The following is a 22,818-nucleotide window of genomic DNA, read 5'->3' as shown; positions in this document are numbered from 1 at the left end:
AAACAGCACAAAATATGGGCTTTACAGTAAACTCTAAGGAAGTGGAAAAGGAATCTTCTGCTACTTGTCTTTGAATAAGGCATATTATACTACTGAACACAGTATCCAAGACCTTCACTGAAGAGTGTGCTAGGAGGATCCAGCAAAAGAAGAGAGAAAAAAAAAATCTCAAATGGCTAAACTACTTAATAACTGATAAAATGCAACTGCATTAGATATTATTCACCTGTTAGTAACAATATGGAGTCAACATTTATGGGTGATGTGTATCTTTTATTAGAGCAATTGATATAGCTTAAAAAAAGTGGACAAGGCTTGGGGCAGACAGGTTTATGTGCCGGAAAGCTAATCCTTTTTTTTTCTAAAAAAAAAAAAAATCAGCTAATGTTATAAATGATATTACCTCTGACTGCAAGCTTTGTCTTTCATATCATGAAATAGCAAGGCTACAAGAGGCATAATAATACTATTACCTGTCAGAATCCACCCCCCAAACTAGGGTCTTGTGGGTTGGTTCTGTGAGAAGTTGATGCTGGACTTCATTAGTATTCTGAAGCACTACTGCTTGTTTACTAAGACTCTACTTTTGATTTCCTTTACCTTGCAGGAATCAAATTGCAAGAGACCATTCTCCTGCTCTCAAAGCCCTTTTCAGCCAGCATTCTTCCCAAAGCTCCCCACCTCATCTCAGCATTATGCTACGTGTATTTTTCTGGCTACATCTGCACTTCCTTGCTGCTGTTACTAGGCATTTTAGTGTGCCTGTCTCTCACACACATGGATGATGGACAGCTGCAGTCAACCGCATCTTGCAGACGTGGAATTTTATTTTTATATCAAGTCCACAGGGAGCCTATTGGTCTACTTCTATTGCCTGGGCTTGCAGACAGTCTATTTCATGGCAAGTTGCCTTCCACTGTTTCAGCTGCCAGTAACAAAAAAGACATTTTAATGTCCTAAAACAAAGTTGGCTATCATGCTCCAAATTTCAACACGGTGTTATGATGATTCAACTTCTACCATAATGACATCACTAATTTAATGTGCATTCTTATATATAGCTTTTCCTCCATAGGTATCTGCAGAAATATCATTAGTCCTACTCTACAAATGGAAAAACTGATGAACTGGGAAGCAACTTGCTCAAAATCATATAGCATCTAGTGGCAAAACAGAGGATGGATTTAGATCTCCTCGGAAACTGTTCACTGCTCTCTCCTTAAAGCCACATTACCTATTCAGATACAGCAGCTGAACTATTTTCTCAAGTATGAGTTTTTCTTCTGAGATGCCTTCATAATACAGTCTCACATGCGTTTTCAAAAACTGTCTAATACAACCATAAAATAATTCACAGATAGGAAGCTGGACTGTGACAGTTCAATAAAATAACAGATGTAGGGAATTCTTGATTAGATTAATAACAGAGAAAGAGAAGAAGAAACTGTTATTCAGAAACAGGTATTCTCATGCTACTCCTCCGAATTCTTTTTGTTTCTATGAAATTTATTTGCAACTCAGGTGCATGTCTATCAGCACACTTGGATGTACATTTGCACACACACACACACGCATCCATTTAAAATATCTGAATTAAACTTCATTGTCTTCCTTCAAGACAGCTGAGTTCTACATAACAGTGACTTCAGCAATGATCTGAATAGAATCTGAAACAAAATATTCACAACTGAATCCAAAATACAAGTACTTCTGGCTCACAGAACACAGAAGTGAAGTAACAATATGCTGTAAAGTGGTTTTATAGACACTGTATTGTATGTCTACAAAGTGTGTTTACCTCTGACAGCATAGCCATCTTTTACTGATGCTGGAAATGGTGGTAGGTTATCTTTTGCATATACATCTTGTGCAAGGACTCGGCCCATTCCATCTGTAAGGAGAAAAAGAGAAAAGACCAGGCTCCATGTCAGTAAAGCTACTGAAAGGGAGAAAAATTACAGTAGTGCAATGTGACAGATGAAATATGTCACGCAGGCACACATCTCATGAACAGATCACTGAGGTTTCTGATTTTTGTCAAAACCGGGACATAAACGAAACAAAGACTGAAGTCTGAAAGCACAGATGAAAGATTTGATCAGTAAGTTTGTGTTTCTGGTTACAGAGAAATCGTTGACAGCAGATTTGAATGCCAAGTATCTAAACTTGGAGGTAATAGCTCTGACACAGAATCAGACAGAACAAGTGTTTCCGTATCCTGAAACCTCTCAAAAATACATGGGCACTTCTTTGTACTTTAAAATTTTTTAAACAAGGTTTTGCTTTTCAAAATGTTAGTAAAATAACATTCAAAAAATGAGTCCTGTGTGAAAATGTGAAAGTTGATGGACTGGGCCCAGAGGACTCAACATAAACAGCAATGATGGATGTGACTATAAATTAACAGAGAAGTTTTGCAATAGTTTAGCTTTGCCTAAATGCTGACAACAATTCTGTTCTGTGGAGGGTTAGTGAACATAAGTGTCAGCATTATTTATGTAAATTTACACTGTAATAATTCTAAATATTTTTAATAGCTGTTTCAAACACATTTTTTCCCTTCATTTAGTAACTGATGAGCTGTAATTTGGCTCTGCCTCCCTGCAGAGACTGGCGTGAGCAACTTTACCCTCAGCCTAGGGCATGCTACTGGTCTGCTTTTATGGGTCCAGCAAGAGCTTTCTTTTCTCTTCTTATGATGTGGAACAAAGTAGAAATCACGTGTCTTAACCATCCATGTAGTGGGGATGTGAGGTAGAGGGTTTATTACATACCTGACTAGATGGACTAAGAAAGGGCGTATGGGCCAGAGCTACTGAGACAGGCTTGACTCCTGTATATCTAAGGAGAAAATGGGAAGCTCACTGGAAAATAGATGCCACCACTTTTAACATGTGTTGTGCTACAGGAAAGTAATATCCAGGGCAAGGTCTGAAAGAACGAAAGTATGCCTGGGTAGTAATGTTAGGATAATCTGTGTGGATATGTGTTTTACAGATTAAGATCTTTCAGACATGCCAAAAAGATAGATATATATACATAAGGCATATTTCTTGTTTTACAGATAGACAGGAAAATGTAGGTGATTCTGGATATAGTGGGAAGGCAGAAGACTTAGCTGTGCACATTGAGTAGACAAATTTTGTTAAAAACAGCACCTGGCTGAGTTGAAAAAGTTCAGCTTCACTTAAGTTGCACCCTAAAGGAAATTATACTTTACTTACTAACACAATATAATTTAGCTAGTAATTAATAACTCTAACATCAATGTGCTTGTACCCAAATATATTAAATTTTAAATTGGAGCAAACATTTATGCTGCATTTTGTCACAGGTGTTACCATGGAAATGCTGATAAAACCTTTTTAAAGCTACTAGAAAAGCATCTTTGTGATGTCTACTAACACTTTCATGTGATAAGACAGAAGTTATTGGAAAGCCCACTGAAAGCTTGAACGCTTGCCTGAAAAAAGGAATGCAGACACAGACATTTTAATTATAGCACAGAAAAGCCAGCCTTCAAAGGGATGGCAAGAACACCCTCAGTTCATAGACACACCGAATCACCGAGAAGTGATGCTTCTAATTTTAGCAGGCATGTTGTGTCTTCATTTTACTTCTTGTCTGCATGCAGAATCACACCAATTAGAGCAAAGTTGGACAGTATGTTCCTGGCATTCTGCCATGCAATATCTGAAGTGAACAAATGGCCAGTCAGTAGCTGGAATGAATTTCATTACGGGAAAACAAAAGTAAGAGATATATTTGTTGAAGCTTTAGGTATTTAAAGTGAAGCAAGTCAGCAATTAAAGAACCATCTGAAATACTTCTTCACTCTTTTTTTGAACAATTATTTTAAAAATATACCATTTATCCTTTCTGATGAACAGTAATTCAAAAAAGGCGTTCTTAAACAATTTAATGTCATCAGATGACTCCTTCCCATGCCTATAGCTTTCTGATTCTAACATAAAGCGAGAATTGCATGAAATTCATTTTTCAAATGTGAGTACTACCTTTTCTAGAGCTCACTTGGTGAAATTGGTATAGCTCTGTGAAGAACTGTGATCTCTCAGAGTATTGGTACGGGGATAAAGTAGAGAGACAGGTATTGTACTAGAGGTCAAGGATTTCCTTCCATTTCATAAATATTGTCCTGCTAGCACTTCAGTGTGATATGAAAAAGCAATGCTATCAAAGTGATCAGCTAGTTCAAAATTAATAATGAGCAGAGAAATATGTCCAAGTTCTGCAGAAGTTACAGGGTTCTTAAGACTAGATCAGAAAAACTGCCCAGTTCTGAGGCTGAAGCTCACAAAGTGTGGATTGTCTTTGCTTTGTACTTTCAGTATCAGTGAAACTTCTGTTTCTTCTTAGTTTGGTAGAGTATTGGTAAGTATCTAGAATATTGGTAGAAAATTGGTAGAATCACTAACATGAACTCTAATAACCTAACCTTATAAACCCACTGAGCAATGTTCAGGTAACTGCATCCAGCTGGTATAAAATGCTAACTGGGGTCTTCCTACGAGCTACTGATAATGACAGATGGGAAATGTGCTTGAGATTTTTTTGCTTTATGGTAGTTGTAAAAGAAATTTTAGAACTGTCCCATTTTTTAGTATAGAAGAAGCTAAATGATGTATACAGGCACTAAGCAATACACTTATCAATCTGAAAGTCATGTTTCAAAAGATAACTTCACTCATCCCTCCCCTAAAGTTAGGAGATAATAGATTTGAGAGGCTACAGCATGCCTTGATTTAATCGAGAATTAAGTCAGCACTTGTCTTCAGAATGAAGGCAAGAATTCCACTGATACTGTCTAATTATACAGAGTACCACTCAGCAGCTTTGTTTAGGTATACTGAGGATGAATATTGCAATATGTTTAGGAATCAATTAATAAGTTTATACAAATCAGATAATTTGTTAATAAAATCAACATCAATCCTAGAACTTTAAAAATTCCATCTTCCCTGCAGAGTATTTCTGCTCCTAAAAAGAAAGTTTCAGGAGCTCAGTGTTAATTCAAGACACAAAAACCACACAGGAAACAAACACAGTATACTACTGCTCTTCTGATTACAGATAGTTAGGATTCAAACCTCCAGGACTACAGTTTAGTTATCTACTGAAATAACAGGTACATTAATTGAAAAATAAATTAATAGATAACTAAGTGAAAAACTGCTTATTAATTATAGCATTCTTCAGAATTAAAGATATTTTACTAAGCATAAACATATACATGCATATATATATATGCACACATATACATACATACATACATATATATATATAAACACACATACACAAAAACCTCATATATTTGATTGTATAATACTATGGTAATCACTTAAGAACTTCCGAAAACAAGATTGTATCATGAGATTCGTATCTAAGATCTCTCTGTAAATTGAGAGAATTGAATTTCCAGTACCATAGACACACGTGTCCTTCAGGATGTCTTCTGAAGTTGCAATCATGAAATTTCATATGTATTAGGCAATTTTACACTGCGAAGACAAACGTATACTTACTGATAAATAAATTGCAAGACTACTTCACTGCAGTGCAACAAGATTAAAGTACTTAACTTTTGATCTTTTCATTGTTGGTACAATGATGCGAATACTAAATCAAGTAGAAATCTATACAGCTGGTGAGCTTACCGTGTCTCTAACTTTCTTGTTTTGGGTGAGGGGTAGAGGGTCGTAACAAAAGTGTCTCCAACCATGACAACAACAGACTCTGAGCATTATTTTTTAGATATAGTATTACAAGTAATAATAATTGGTATGTTCCAGTCTTCAAAGCAGCCTGAATTCAATACAGTAATCAGGTAATCTAAAGAGCAGAATGAAGTAACAACTAAGATATTATAAAGTACGCTAGAATACCTTCTCTTACCTTGATATCATATTCCCATGCAGTTGAATGAGAACAGAAAACTATCAAATTGCCTATTTGACAAATGAAGGTAAGTTAAACTCTATATAGAATGTAAACATCTGGCAAAGACCACTTACCTCCACTCTGCCTGTAAAGACATTTTGAAGACTATGTGGTTTGGATGAAATCGCTCCATCATTTATATAGTAACATTACTACTATAAACACAAAAATGGTATTTAGCCCATATTTTGTATGTTTTTTATTTTATAATATATTGTAAAAGGTTTGTCCAAAGCATGATGCAGCAGGAAGTGGGATACGCTGTGCTTTCATCTAATTTTACCCTGGTTCTAGTAAAGAGGCTTATAAACCAGATACATGAAAAGGCTGCTACCAGCTGCTCATATAAATAAGTTTGCATGAAGACTGGTATGGAAGACTGGTGTAAAAATACATTGTTATCTACATGTAATTCTATATCTACAAAAATATTTTTAGCTACATTTTCTTAACTTCCATGGGAACTATACTGCTTATGTCCCCTGCATATCTCAGCTAAATCTAATCTAATAATGGTACAGAAAAGTATTCTGAGAACATTGTTGTGAAACAATATGTAATGTTTCATACAGGTTATAGAATTAAAGACCAAAAAAGGCAATATTCCTGGACTGCAAGTAATGAATACATGATCTTAAAGAAAGGCAAGAGTCTTCACACTGTATAGTATAGCAATAAAGAGCATGGTATGAGCAGCAGTGTTACACTATGAAAGCACTATTCCTTACTTGCATACTCGCTATGCAAGTAATCTAAGAAACTAAAAAGAAAAAAACAGAAAGAAACAAGGATCCAAGGAATAACAGGGCCAAAAGCTTTAATGTGCAAGGCATTAAAACTTTGAAAAAGGTTTTGGAGTCTTATCTATATTCACGAACAGTTACTTTCCAGAAGAAATGCATGGCCATGTCAACAATTATCAGTTAAAAGTGGCCTCAATTAGGTCAAAATCAAACTTGTCTACTGTCCAAATTGCTAGCATGCAAGCAAAGCCTCACGTATATTTGGAACATACCCTTCCAACGCACACTAGAGAATGTGCACGTGCACTAGCAAAGCCAAACTTAAGCGTGCTCAGGCCCAGACTACTGACAGCTATCCAAGATCTGATAGCTTTACTCAGACGTTAATGCCTTCATGTCTCCTAGTCTACATACCATTATGACAGCTCAGGGTGTAATATGCATACACTGTTAAACTAGTCTGGTGCTTTTAAGAATGAAGGACATGCAGTATCTTCTTAGAGATCTGCTAAATGCAGAGGTGCAATTCTGTGCAAACCTTGCCAAATCAGTATGTAAATATGAAGGTATTTCAGAGGTTTGTGGCAGCACAAAGATTTGAAGAACATGAAATCTCTGAACATTCAAACCAGAATAGAGAATTTCCCATTTGGAAACCATCTGTACTTCTCTATTATCTACAGTGCATTGAGATCCTGAACATCTTGCCTCATGAGCCTCACAGTTCCACTGCCTCTCTGCTCATCAGCTCACCTTTGGAAAATCTGGAGAGGTCTATTTCCCTCTCCCCACCAACTTTAGGATTATTTGCAAGCATGTTCTCTGTTATGGTTTTGTCCTGTGCCAATAACTCTCTCCCAGAAAACTTCCGATTTGGTGCCAGGGAGCAGAGGCAAGGGTCATTCCTAACAGCCATTATGAACACACTATTTCAGGAGGGAGGATAGGTTAGCTGCATAGATGTGAGTGGCACCATGCTAATTCCTCTTAAGGCCAGAGAATGGCCTCACCTAGCCCATTTATTTATGAGTATAGACACAGTTAAGTCTGACTCTTTGCTGTTTGAAGTCTTTTAAGATAACCTAGGTGTTTAAAACAGTAACAATTACCTTTTATTATAAAGCTTCAGGAAACCAAACAGTTAAATTAAAGATCAGAAAAGGCTCAATGGAATGGCAGAACAGAAAGGGGAACATGTATTTCAGAGGAGGCAAATTCTGGAATGACTGGTAAGCCAGGTAGGATCTGGGAAAACAGACCGAGATGAACTGTTAAAGACACAGACATGGAAAAAAGTGATCTGGAATCAATAACAACTTTGATCAATCTCAGATTGAAAGGGGGTGAAGTAAGCATCTCCCACAGCGAGAGAGAACAGATCATAATACAAAATGGAGCCAGACAGCATCCACACATGTCCAGTGTTAAATCAATCACTGAGGCAAACTGTGGTTTTTAGGTTTTTGCTTTGTTGCATATTGCTGCAAGTGCTTAAGCTGGCTGTGAGAAAAGAAATAACCATCCTAATCCTCATGAAGAATCCAGCTATATGTAAAGTACCTCTGTAATTGATGATTTCTGTTCCGAGCACTGGGGTCATCTCCAGAACTGTGATGAAGGCCTTGTCCATAGATGTCAATGGGAATGGAGACATGCGGTGTCTTCTTGCTACCTTGGTAATGTCAACAGCACTGTGACCTGTAAAGAGAGAGCACCAAGTTTCTGCATGATACAGTGTATATACACACAGAGCAACGTTATTTAAACTACTTTACTGAAATGCAAATGGCCCAGAAAGTGGAAAGGTATTGTATTCAACTACAATCAAGTAGGAGATTTAAAACAAAATACAATTGATAAGTGAAAAAGTTCACAAAGTTAATATCCTTACTTGTTATTAAAAATATGCCAGAAGTCTTGATGAGAATAAAATAAACAGTTAATCAGAAACAGAAACCCTTCACCGACAATGCAGATTTGACAGTGACCCACTTCTGTGATCTGTCTAGTGCTCAGGACAACTCACTCATTCACTCATTCTGTTCTTCCTTGACAGCTTCGAAAGCCTTCTGATGAGTAGCTGCACTTTGACAGTCAGATCCTGGACATATTGAGTTCCACTGAGTTAAGTATTCCTTCTCTCCTTCTCTCCCATTCAAAATCTACAATAATGCCCTTGGAGAGGACTGTAGTATGCCATAGCTTTGATTCTAATGATACATAAAAGTTTCTGAACTATGTGTGTACACTCCATCTTGAAAACAAATCATACCTCTTTCCCAGCTAAACTAAACCTAAACAAGATAAGCAAGTCTATCGGCTACGGATGGTGAAAAATAAACAGAGACAACATCAGCATTGCTAGCATATAAAAGCTGGCAGTTTGAAGTAGTTGTTGATACTGTTCCATCATCTGGAAATAAGGAGTTATGACACTACATTTAAAAAACTGGCAACTTAGAAGTCTAAGAGATTCTCTATCAACTAGGTACAGATTATTACTACACTCAACAAATACCTCTCATTATGCTATGTGCGCGCACAGAGAAAACTTTAAAACAGACACAGCTCCAGTGAGTTTGCAATCTAAGATGGGAGTCAACAGGTTAGAAGGTAGGATAGAGGGGAGCACAACAAAATCATGGGACAGTCAGCATAACATAGAGCACTACTAGCTAGTGGGCAGCCTAACCATTGCCATGATTTTGTAGTCACCCCAGCAAAGTAATGTTTAAATATATAACTTGAGTGAAGATAGTAAGGTAGATTAATGGAAGTTTAGTTTTTCCAAATACGAGGGTCACGTTGGGTGAAGATATGAAAGAAGTTGTTTGAAAATCAGTCAATGGATAGAAAACTATCACTTGCAGTATGTTTGATTTCCTGATACTTTAGGAGAGTGAGTAACTGAGGGGTCAACAAGCTCTGAAGGACTTTGAAAGTGAAGAGAAGCAACTGAAGAGAGAGGACTAGTGTCATGACACATAAACAAGGATAACAGATACAAACCAAAAGATTAGGAAAATGATATTTGCAGAAGTATATTTAAAGGATTTGCCTGGATCAAGAATGTATTTATGAGAGCCAAAGTGGATGATATTCTAGAAATACAACATGAGATCCTTAACAAGAATTTCAGCCGTATTCATTGACAGGAAAAGCCTTATTTCAAGAACTATGTCAAAGGAGTCTATAAGAAGCATGCACAGTCTGGCTTTAAGAAAACAGAATGAAGTATAAGATGAAGATGAAGCCCAGGTAATACCAGTGTGGAGTGTGGAGGGGGACTGTGGATTGTTCATAGTGACTGGTAAAACTTACCAGGGAATAGCTAAGCATCAGTGTCAAACACAGGTAAAGGAGACAACTCTGGAGAAACAGTTCGGCATAGAGAGTAGCTGAATTTTTATTTGATATAGATGGGTCAGAGGCAAGGTTTAAAGGGATAGAAGAAGGTCTGAAGGGATAAAAGAAGTGGATTAAGGACACAGCTCTGTGGCTCTCTAGAAGAAATCTGGAGATTTCCAGAAACAGGACAATTCCTTATAAGACATATTGGAGGAGCTGTTGGAGTGATAGTAGACGACCAGGAAACTGGCAGCTCAGAGATGGTAAGAATGAAATACAACCACTAAACTTTGACCATGAAGAGTGCAATAGGGACTTTGATATGAACTGTTTCAGTGCAGTACAAGATGTGCCAAGAAGTCTAAGTAAACATCTCTAAAAAATATCATCAGCACTCAGCTGTGCCTTCTCAGACTACACAGGCAACAAAATATGGCACTGTGAGGTCTAATGACTGGCTACAGGAATAAGACATTCCCAGGAGAGTTTCTTGGCAATGATGAGGCTTGTCTGTAACTCTCATAGCCGTCTTACACCCTAAGCTAAGGTAATGCTTGATTTCATTTGGCTCTTGGCAATTGAAACACAGCATCCAGCACCACTGTAGCTAATACTATATATAATTAATTATATTTCTAAACCAACATAATTTATAATAAAATAATGTTGACAAATAATAAGAAGTCTCATTTTTAACTACATTATTTCACTTTGTCCTTGCTACCCAGATGCCCCATTTGCTGCTGTGCATACCTTCACATTTTGGAAAAAAAAAAAACAGATAATTGTTTTAAATGTTGCCTTCTACGCAGAACAACTTTAAGGTAATACAATCATGCATTTTTTTTTAATTTTTTTTTTTACTTCAGAAGAGAAGACTAATGCATCAATAATGTCTGTATACATGAAACTTCTTTCAGCACTGACACGTGCTTTTTCAAACAACTTTTGTAGCAGACAGTTCATTTACTCATTTTTTGCTGTCAACCTATCTGTAAGAGGAAGAAATAAAAAAGAAATTTGTCAGCCTAATTCCAGTCCCAGCAAAGATCCTGGAAGAACTTATTTCAACAATCTCTTTGTAAATATTTAGAAGATAACATGGCAATAAAATCAGGCACTGTGAATTTGTCAAGCACAAATAATTTCTAACTAATTTTATTTCCTTCCTTAATATAACAATCAGCAAACTGAGGAAGGGAGATACAGCTAATGAGATATATTTCAACTATATTATGACTTTTCACAGTCTGAAACACGACTTTCTCTTAAGCAAATCAAGGAAAAAGGATCCCTACTAAACTACTGTATGATACAAACATAGCTAGTGGAAAAATTACTTTCCTGGATTTAACAATAGGAATGTCATTTGCAAACTAATATTCATTTGTAATTATTGTAACTTTTGTTAGCACCTTCATAAATACAAGGATGCTAAAAGGAATGCACAAGTAAGACAAAGATAAAAAGTATGTGAAATTTCCCAGACCTTTCTGTGAATATATGTCACCAAAAGACACCCTGTAATACAATGTAATAACTGCAGCAGATGCCGTACAATATACGCTAAAAGCTTTTTTCCTGGCTGTATAAAGTAGGATATTTTTGTCTTACACGGAAAACTTAGAAAGATGAGAAAGCCACAAGAAAAAAAGTGTCAGAGCAGTGAAATTCGGCGGAACTGTGAAACACCAAACAACCTTTATGCTACAGCCATTAGGCGCTGGCTGTCGCGTCACTAGATAGGAATCCTTTAACTTTAGTGATAAGAAAGTAAACCGCATAGTCAAAAATAGTAAAAGACGCCTATATACATCTTCAGCAGCATAACGTCTTGAACTCTTGCTGATGCACACTGGCCCTTTAAAAGCTTGCAATACATCCTCAGCTCAAATTATAAGCTCCTGGGAATGTTCATGGCCCATCTGAACTAGAGCTAGTTTTTAGCAAAAAAAAAAAAAAAAAAAGCCAGTATTTCAAAATCCAGTGTGTTAAGTTGTAAGAACTGGCTGCGTATATCGATATCTGATATAGACTGATTTTTTGTTATCATGATGTTACGTGACGCTAGATAATGTCTGTAATTGTTTCCAGCTGCCAAAATGCCACATGATTAAATGCTCTGAAGAAAGAGCCAGAAGAATGACAGTAATTACTGCAGTGAGATGAGTCATCTCTTCCATGTATGCCCATACACATTCCTACATTTCCTAACTTTTTCCTGTTCGCCCTTACATAAGGTCAAGCTGCAGATATGTGACCTCTCCCCAGACAGGAAAGCAAGGTGTGATCCTCTGAGCAGGATTTTCAGTGCAGCTCCAGCTCTTACTGGATTCCAGCGCTCCAAGCCCAGTAGATACCTGGCGAATGTCTTCCTGCATAGTTTTATGTAATGTACCTAATTTAGAAGCAGCATACCCCACAAAAAGAAGCTACAATATATTTCAGGTGCGATTATACTCAGTAAAAATGGCTCTTCAGCTTCCTCCCCAAGTGTAGGCTATCCCTGACACTCCAGGCCTGGTCAGGTTACAAGTCAGAAAGATGATTTTTCTACAGCCCTTCAGATCTTAATATCAGAAAAATCCAGGGTGTTTCTTCTGCCATCATGAGACGTATGAGTTAATAATTCTTCAGAGAGAATTGTGTCAGTAGCTGTTCTGATGATGTGCAAAGCGAAACAGAGTTCACGCTCCTTTCCTGCTCTCCTCTGCACTGTCCACAGGATTAAAACATTCACTGTTCATGCAAAGAGTAAAATAGACACTATTTTCATTTACGCTAGATACTACTACAGTACTTTTGATAAGATTGTACCATAAACCATAGTAAACTATAGTTTGCCTCTTATAATCTTTTGTAAACTATGCTTTTTTTTAAACCACCCTAAAATTTTTTTTTAAAGAATTTGGCCTCTCTAGAAACATACTTCTCTTTAGAAGCAATACAGTTTTGGTCAGCAATTCTGGAAAATATCTTTAAGTTTCCTTGCTTTCTAAAACTCTTCGTTAGCCACCTCAGAAATTAACATTTACCTTTTTTAACCCTTAAAATGCCAATCAACCACTCAGAGGCCAATCTCTGAACGGTGCCCAAAGTGCTGCCTCCCAGCTTGGAGCTCTGCGTCTAACACGGGTCATTTGCTTGTTTAAGCAAGTGTTCAAAGTTGCTGTTAAAATCTAGTGGGAAATGCTTTCTCCAACCCACTCCGCTTGCAACTAGGTAAAATCCACTGATCTCTAACATGACTCTTCCAACACCAGAAGTGACACCTATTATTTCTGCAAGCCAAGCCAAGATTATATATATTCAAAACCAGAATTTTTGCACTAGAATGAATAATGTTAATGCAAAAAGGAAGAAGGAAGCTCATGTAACTCCTAATCCTTCTTTCTTCCTATTTCTTCCTAGAAACAAATGCTAACTTTGCTTTTAGCTCTATCACACATTTAAATACACCTGGAGACAAAAACAAATAATGGCTTTTTAATTCTAAAATTATGATATGGCTTTTTATCATAAGTTAATGACATTAAACAATTCCTGAGACACTCTCAACTGTCTTTCACAGATGTCAGATAGCTCTAAAATAATTATTTACAACAAGCAGCATTTTATATGACAAAGTAATCCTTTAGCACTGAAATCAATTGACTGTGCAAGATGAAAAATTCACAACAGCCTTCTGCCTGATCACAAAATAAATTCCTATGCAGGTTATTATATACATATATATATATGTATATATATATGGTAGAACAATTTTTACGCTAGGAAAGATTTGTATAAAACTGAAAGGAATTTTGCAAATTATGGAACAGGTAATGTGGATGAAACTTCAATTTTTAACCTTTACAGCTTTGGTTTCATTTTACAAAAGCTCAGCACTCAACTTCATGCTCAAGTTTGAAAATAAAAAACATATAAATTCAACTTGAGAATTTCCATTTTCATTTTCTTTGAGCGTTGATTCTTTGTGCCCACAAAACTTGCATGTGCACTACCATTTAAAGCAATATGCCAACATAACAACATGGACCTTGGTGTCATTAGAAGAACAACTTGGAAAGAAAAATTAAAAGGTAACTATCAGTTAATGTATGAACATTACAAGCTATTTACATTTGTATTTCCTCTTTGGACTGAGGAGAGGTCTTTGGACTTAGGAGAACTTAAGACATTGTCTTAAGTTCTTAAATTTCTTCTGTGAACCCACACACATCCCAGCCCTCTCCTTCTCCTCTCATCTGATTATAACTTGCTCTCTCCTTGTCTGTCTACAACAGCAGTGTTATTCTCACAGTAAAGCTAGAAAGTTTCAAAACTCACTTGCTCTGAGGATGTTCTCCTTGCTGCTGCACCTGGACTGGACCTGCAGAGAGAGCACAGAGTTTGTGAGCTACAGAAGTTAACAGGCATGCAAAATACAGAGATAAAATGGGCAAGCTCCTGGGATCTAAGACAGAGGCTCTACATATTTTCAGCAACATTCTTACATTCTCCACATGAAAGAAATATATTTAAACAGAAGAATATTAGCGGCTGGTCAGAATCCGATATAAGCAATTTAAAACTCTCCTAACAACAGATAAGATGGCGTAAGGACAGGATAATAAGAGTAAAATCAAATAACACACCGTTTAAAATTATTTGTTAAACTCCAGTTTTATATAAAAATTCCACATTTTCTCATATAATTATGATTACCATAACTCTGAATCTAAGCCCTCTGTTTTATGATTAGACAAAATACTAATGTAACTATATTATCATGACCTGCTTTAAAACTCTACTGTTGAAATTTTCAGGTATTACAGAAAGAGTTTAAATATATTCAATCTAGATTATGTTGATTCTGAAAATATTTAACAAACCTTCTTCATAATTGTATAAACAACTCACAGTTGTATAAACAGCTCCTGGCTGGAGCTAGATTAATTTACTCAATTGTTACAGTTTGGCTAAAGGAAATGCGATGTTCAGGATGAATTTTATAGTGCAATTAAAAAGTAACCGTGTAAGAATGGCAACTGGCTTCTCAGCAGATCCTCTTCCTGGGTGCTTAGCTGCCCCTGTGCTATTCCAGATTCATTAGTCTGACTCCAGTGGAGGACTACCATTGGTCTAATCCTCTAGTTAGCGCTGGCTTTTAGAGTTCCACCTGTTTACCAGGTAGATTAAAAAATTTTTAGTTTTGAAGGTTATCAGTCTTGTAGACACAACACAGTTTAAGCTGTACGTTTACTGAAGCATCAGCTCTTGTTAATTCTTCCTAACTTTGGAAGGATGCCACTGAATTTGCAAGTTAGTAGATGCACTAATCTGAAAAGAAGTCTGTTTTATGGTGTCAGCTGGCTGAACTGGTAACACTTGAGCAAAAAGCTTTTTTGTGTGGCTGAAATTGCAGCCATAGGCTAAAGTAAACCTCTCAGGAAGACAAGCACCTAAGAGAGTATGAACTGAATCCTCCCCTTTCGTACATCATTCATAGATATATTGCTATATTTCAGTGAGATGACTAATAAGATAAAATTATTTGGACATAGTTAAAAAAGTGGAATAGCACAGGTGACCTTGAAGGTGTAATTTCCCTTGCAGAACATTTGTCTCTGCTGAGAAAGTGGAGGAATGAATCCGGATTCTCTTTCAGATTTCAGTTTGAATTTGTAGTTACAGAAAAAATACATAGGAAGTAAATATGTATGATCGGACAGTTATGATACACATTCAGTTCCCCAAAGGCTGTCTTCACAAAAGAGCAGCCACTGAAGTCTGAGACGAGTTGTGTCCCAGTTTCTAAACCTCTTTCTTCCATTCCACAGCAGCTTGCCCCAAATGTATATTCACATAAAAAATTGGATTCTACAGCGTAACACAGTCTATTTATTGTAATGGAATAACTTATGGAAAGTAATGTTGCAACTTAGAGTGGGTTATGGTGTCCTTCCCTGAAAAAAACTGTTGTTTAAAAAAAAAAAGAAAAACAAAACCTCCCTCCTTCCCACCAAAAATACTATACAAGAAAACTTCAAATGAAATATTAATGATGCCCAAATTTGGCCCAGAGTTGTTTTTCCAGATTTCAAAGGCATGACATAAACTCTCTTTGGAAGAACAAAATACTTATCTATAATTTACCAAAGGACAATTCTGGACCAAAAGATGGTATAATGACATGAAGGAAAGCACAAAAGAGAGAGGGGCACAGAGAGAGAGGCACAGAGAGAAAGAGAGAAGCAGGATGGGATGTGGCAAGCCAAAAGACAGTGTATGCAAAAGGAGACATGGGCCTACGTGTATAGACTATTGTTTAAAATGGAAGAGGCTCTCTTATTTCTCACTGAAAACCGTATGAGAAGAGAAAACGAGGAATGAGCCTGCTGCAAAATAATCACGCAATTTAGCAAACTGTGGACTGAAACTCAGTGAGATAACATAGTCCTAAAGAAAAAAAAGGCAAAAACAAAAAATACAGAACACAAACATCCAGAAACAATCTACTAAAACAAACTAAGTAAAATAAGTGATCCAAAGGACACAGATAAAAGCTACTAGAGAAAGAGGAAAAATGTTAGCAGACAAAGACAGTGCTGAAGAAGTAAAATGGAAGTCAAGAGAGAGTCTTCAACAAAGTGGAGGAACAGAAGGAGCCCAAACCCATAGCGCAAAGCAATGTTTGCGAATGGAAAACAGCTCCTTTGAGCAGTAATAGTTACTCTCGAGTTGTAGCCTCTATTCCTCCTGAGTTCATCTTTAAGCCCTTCCAACCTATAGTGGAGCTAGCGTATGGACAAAAACAAGAGATTTATAATGAACAGAGCAGCTGAGATTTGCAGATCAAATCTTCTAATATAAAAAACGTGCTGACAAAATTTTGCTCTTACAATGTCCAAGTGACAATGGTAACAAAAGGCAGCTGGCTTCACCCACGGCCTCTCCGAGGTCACTTTTTTAATTCTGTGCACATAGAGGACTTCAGTGACAAAGTTAAATGTTCTTTGTGATTTCTTACAACAGGCCTGAAGTTTACAGTTTATCACTCACCTGAAGGGCAACATATGCAGTATGGGAAATAATTTGCTTTCCACAAATTTTAAAAGCAGCTGTGGAAGAGGAATCCATGATATTGAAATAAAAGGCTTGATCAGCTAGACTTGATTGTTTCCCAAACTATGCTCACAGCTGCAGAATACAAACCAGGTTTTAACATAGCTGGCATCATAATTAGTTATTATATAATACTTGCATTTGTTTAATATGAATTGTATATTCATATCCTAAATGCTATTTTTAAAACAAAACTGCATTAAAATATAATTTCAATTAAAACCCACCAGTTTTCTAACACATACACTTTTAGCTACAATGGAGCTTTGTATAAACGTAGTTCTGTGCTGCAGGCACCTGTTTTCATATTTTATTTTTTACATATTGTGCTACTTTGTGACATTTACAAAAAATCTGTTTTCCTTTCACAGCTACTGCGAAGTAAAGATTCCGTTTTACATCACATACAGTACCACGACTGATTGGGACGAATGATCAGTAATATTGTTTACTGTAATTCTTCTCACTCACAGGTTGTTACAGAAACAATAACCTGTGGCTGTCTCTCCTTTCCCAGGAAAGGTAGAGCTTCAGCGTTTGTCCAGTCCACATCTTGTTGGCTCACAGTGTATCTCGGTAGTAGATACACTGCGCTATCATCCAGTGCCATTCCCCTGTGCAGTTCAGGCACAGGCAGAATGTAACCAAACCCAAAGCATTCAACTCACGTTACTGTTTTTTAAGGAAACTGGATTTTACGTTCCTTAAGATACAATTTCATTGTGCTGAAATGCAGAGTAAGCTGTCTCCCATAGGCTGAAGCATTAAACAGAATGTGAAATAAAGCACTTTAAAACAAACTAAGGGAATGGTAAAATCAAGAGACCTGCTGACAATTTCCATCTATCAATCAATCATGATTGGTCTGAAAAATGAAATCACCGACTCTAATAAATTGGATGTATTTAAATCTACATGATATGTTTTGCTGCAAATAATAGTGTGCATAAAAGAAATCTTTACAAGAAAAACAGAAAAGGACACAAAGAAAAGCTCATGCTTAAAGTGAAAAATTCACGTGAAAAAGAGAAAAGAAAATTAAAAGAACCCTTTAACATTTTACCATGATCTTTAGGAATGGTTAGAGAAATTACTTACCTTTTATAAGTCATAACAAGATTAGCACAGAGTATTAAGTCAGCTCTTCATTATGGGAGGTACAATTAAAAGCCATTGGTTATAATAAAACAAATTGCTACACAAAGATGAAGAGTTTCCAGCCCAATATGAAAAGCTAACTCTTATGGGAGAACATTTCAACTCAATTTTACAACATGAAGAACAATTCAGAACAATGACATCAAAACATGATTTATCACCAACAGAAAGAACCAATTTCTCAGGATCACAGAGACTGTAGGAGGCTAGCCCATAATCTTGATCTTTTATGGGAGAGCATATTGCTCCACTTTTAGGACAGCATGCAGAACGTGGAACCACCAGCAGAAACCCAAACACATATATCGACACAGAGGACTAAGGTACAGGAAAGGGAATGGGTTTGCCAAGCTGTAATGAAGGAAGCAGGATATGCAAAGCATAGCAGCAGTTACCAGTTTGAGAACTATATTCCTCTCACTGTCTGAAAAATGCCAGATTTATTTATGAGGTGTTGCACATATCACAAGTTACTGTCTGTAAGGAAGTGTTTTACTCATATCACCTTTCCTTGGCACTCCAGCAGTAATGTGAAGACAATTTACGCTGTGTGGTCTGGGAAAGCACAATGTTGCTGCTTCTTTCCACATGTGCTGATAGAACAGATAAATTATATAGCAACTAGCACTACAGTAGAGCCCCCTAATACTTCACACAAATGCTTCTTATAATTTGATACTACAAAGTAGTTAAATGGCAAGAAATATCTCAAGCTTTAGTACATACTGTGATGGCTAAATTATTTTTTTCAAATTGTACTCATCATTTATATATTAGTTACTCCCTTTCTACATTGGTAATTAGTCTGAGTTCTATACCATATACTCAGTGTGTATGCCTTTTGAATGCTCTCTCAAGCACTGAAGACTTGCCTGCTTTAAATAGATGTAAAACCACATATGCTCCCATTTCTAGCGTAGGAGTTTACATGGTCTTTCCTGCCTAAAATATTCTTTTTTTCCCTAACAATGCAATAGATATCAATATCTGTATCTAAATATATAAAATAAAATTAAAGAATAATTAATAATGTCTCAAACCTTTGTAGTAACACTATAAAAATACTGATTAATTAACTTTGGCCTATTACTATAAGCCAAACTAGGAAAGGATTGAAAAAACGTAATGAAACACACTAGTTTCATTTAAAAAGTTGTTTTAAATCTAATCTGAATTATGAAGAAAATTGTAATTGCTTGGTTGAAGCACTATACAATATAAAAGTAAGATTGTTTAAATGATTTCACATAAAAAGTATGTATAGAATTGCCAGCTTCAAAATCTTTTTAATGAAATACTTGAGGATTAAATAATCCTAGTAAAATATGCAGCCTTCCTATTTCAGGAATTCATTCAAAAGAGTGCTCTTACACTGAGATGCATATGTTTTAAGAGTATGCTTAATCACCATCTAAATTAGGACAAAATTCAGTCCAAAACTAGAGTGAGCCCCTCACTCCCACCCCCCCCTTTTTTTAACTTTGAAACTGAGAACACCTCTAAGGGGAGAGGAAAGTGAACTCAAGGAATTTTATAGGAGCAAACACACCAGCACATTTTTAAAAGGAGTAGCACTGTTGGTGGGATTCATCTCACTTTAAATATGAATAATATAGTATCCTATGCATGGAATTACTCACCTGGAGTCAGTGGGAACAAATAAATACTTTTAGGACACAATTTATCTGGCCTGCTGTAGGCATTTACTTTAGGACAAAATGAATTGTACATAAGATGTACAGTTTTCTCTACTGACTGTAAGTGCAGTCTGCACAGGTAGCTCAGGTGTAGGTGTCTCCACTGTGCATGTCTATGTTTAGTCAGGTAAATCCTATCATCTGATGTATTTCTTCATCTGATGTATTTCTAAGTTATCAATAATTAGAAATGATGATTGCAGACTCTTTATGCTCAAGGATATCTAAAGAAGAGAAAAACTGCACTGAAAGTAAAAATATCAAAAAACATTCTTAAGAATTACGGACTTTCTTTCCCAAAATAAAAAATAGTTTAGGAGCAGATTTTAGCTGCTTAATAAGTGTTATGTTTACTAGACTGGATACTAAACAAATCATCTTCAAATCTACAATATACTTTTATTTCTTTAAGCACATATTACTGAGTTTTATCTTTTCTGAGATTTTTTTCCGGCCACCTATATTTCACATGAAGATACATTTAATTTTGATCATTATTTCCCAGTAGACAATGAACACAGACACGGGATTTTATGGCCAGATTATGCTTCAACCTAACTGCTGTCCAAACAGGACTGTTGAGGTGGATGGATGAATGTACCATAGAGACACGAGGGTTGAATTGCTTCCTTTTACAAGAGCAGAATAAAAAAATATAGTATTCAATATCTGGAACAAAGCAAAATTAAAGGCGCAGAGGACAGTTTTCTGGGAAACAAAAAAGATGCTGATTATTCCTAGCCTCTCAACTAAAATTGGCCTTGTCCCTAATAAAAATGTTTATTATTAAAAAAGAGTTCAATCAAAACCTTATACATCAACCCAAATTGCAAGCTGAACACCTCACTGAATGATAAAACAGGGAGAACCATGATACATACAAAAGGCTTTAAAACAAGAAAGCGAGACAAAACAGTGAACCAGCGAGGCCAGAAGGCCAGGCCAGAAAGCTAACGGGAAGGCAAACCAGCTATTACAAACTAGCTAAAGTTGAGAATAAGAAGATGCAAGAGAAAGGAAGTGATCTTTTTAATCCCACGCCAGGAAATTCTATGAAGCACTTGCACTCGTATGAGAAAAAGGACACGAGCTGAGTTTTGTCTTCTTAAGCCTGAGCATGGGAGCGCGTACAAACACGCCGCATGCAGAAGAGCACGGGAAAGGCGGAGCACGTTTCCGTGATGCTCTAAGAGCGGTACAGGGCCCATTCGAGCCCATACTGGTTTTGTTCAGAGAAGAAATCCCAAAGCGGCGTCCTGCGGCCGGTGCAGTTAATTAGGACGGTGTTGGCAGGCCTGCAGGCGGACGGCGGTGCTGTGGGGCGCACCTCCACGCCCACGACAGACACCCTCCTCCTCTAAAAGACCCTCTCCAAAAGCGAAGTAGACAGAGCTACTAATGCCACAGAGAGGCTTCCTAGAGGTAGACAGAAACCTGGTCATGTACTCCCCTCGCTCTCTTACAGACCCTACTTAGTAATTCACCCACAAGGAAAAGGGAGCTGGAAAGAGGAGAGGAAATGGGCAGCCTTATTCCTTCTTGAGGCCATTCAAATATATTTTAGCAAACATACATAAATGCATCTTACTAAATCAAGTGAATCTAATCAGATTTCATTTAGATATAATCTTACTTGAATAACTGATCAGAGAATAAAAAATACTTTAAAAATCTAAGAATAGTCAGATTTTTGTTTTGCATTAGGAAAATTCTACTACTTGTATTATTAGCTGTGAACAAGATCTTTTATAGGTTTAAATGAAAATTTTTAAAAAGCCCTAAATGCCCTGGAAATAATCTTCAGTTTGAGAAGTAGATAGTGTAAATAAAGGCAGACCTAACGAATTTTCTTTCCAAAAGTGGCACAAGAGACCCCTATTGCCCTTGTTCTTTGCCAAAGAAATAGGAATTATTTGCCTAACACATTGCACATTATTAAAAGAATAAATGTTACCACTAGAAATAACTATGTAAAATTAACCAATAGGATAGTGATTCTTTCTCTTTGCTCCTGGTCTCTTCCATCTCTCATTTCCCATCAATTTTGGGCATTCCTTAGAGGGGAATAGTTTGGAAAACTGTGACCTCTATTCTCTCCAGGTAACAGTGATGATATTAACTACTGTAGACTGTACTGGCACACGCATACCTGTTACTAAAAAACCTCATAAGCTAAACAAGTCTTTGTTTAAAAGCAGTGAGAAGAGAAAGAATTTAAATAACTGTGCAAATTGCTGCGTGAACATATACATACAAGTGTTCTACATGTTTAAACTGCTGGCTTTATGCTGAATACGAGTTTAGCAGCAGGCATATGGGAAAACAGTCATTTACGGTAATTTAATCTTCATGTGTAATATTGCTCCTTAGATAGATTTCCTGCATTTGTTAAACAACAATCATTGGATAAAGTAAGTCAAATATTCTCGCTTGATTATTTCATTTGAAAAGCCTGCCGTGGAGCTTTGAGAATTCTGTACACTGTGTAGCTATTATGCTACTATTCAGTCTTACTTTCATACTGCCTCACTACCTGGCAAACTGACTGATGAATGACCTGGCCTTCAGAGTATGTGTTAGGTGTCTGAATTATTTCCTGCCTGACCAGTATTAAGACCTTTCCAACTCCTTGTCTGTTCCAATTCAACATGCTTTTTAAGCTGCCGTCTTTCAGAAGGACTAAAAATACAAAATTGATGTATATACACTGTTGTCTTCAAGCACAGAATAAATTACTGTGACCCCTGGCATACATTATTATGATTAACATCTTATGTTTCATCTCTATTACAAGTATTGTGCTTTAA

At 36.6% G+C, this 22,818-nt stretch overlaps 1 protein-coding gene across 7 annotated transcripts in view; it reads right to left on the bottom strand.

Annotated features, from left to right (window-relative positions):
• The window catches only part of GPHN (gephyrin), a 300,320-nt gene that overhangs the window by 40,756 nt on the left and 236,746 nt on the right, over positions 1-22,818 (bottom strand). For all 7 annotated transcript variants that reach the window (XM_062575845.1, XM_062575846.1, XM_062575851.1 and 4 more), the window contains 3 exons: positions 14,379-14,421; positions 8,262-8,399; positions 1,799-1,891 (listed from right to left, as the gene is read on the bottom strand). In XM_062575845.1, the coding sequence (XP_062431829.1) occupies positions 1,799-1,891; positions 8,262-8,399; positions 14,379-14,421 (274 nt within the window). The remainder of the gene's footprint in view (positions 1-1,798; positions 1,892-8,261; positions 8,400-14,378; positions 14,422-22,818) is intronic.

The sequence above is a fragment of the Rhea pennata genome, chromosome 5 (assembly GCF_028389875.1).
Source record: "Rhea pennata isolate bPtePen1 chromosome 5, bPtePen1.pri, whole genome shotgun sequence".
Lineage (NCBI taxonomy): Eukaryota > Metazoa > Chordata > Aves > Rheiformes > Rheidae > Rhea > Rhea pennata.
The sequence above is the reverse complement of the archived record's forward strand: the minus strand, read 5'-3'. Positions and strand labels throughout refer to the sequence as shown.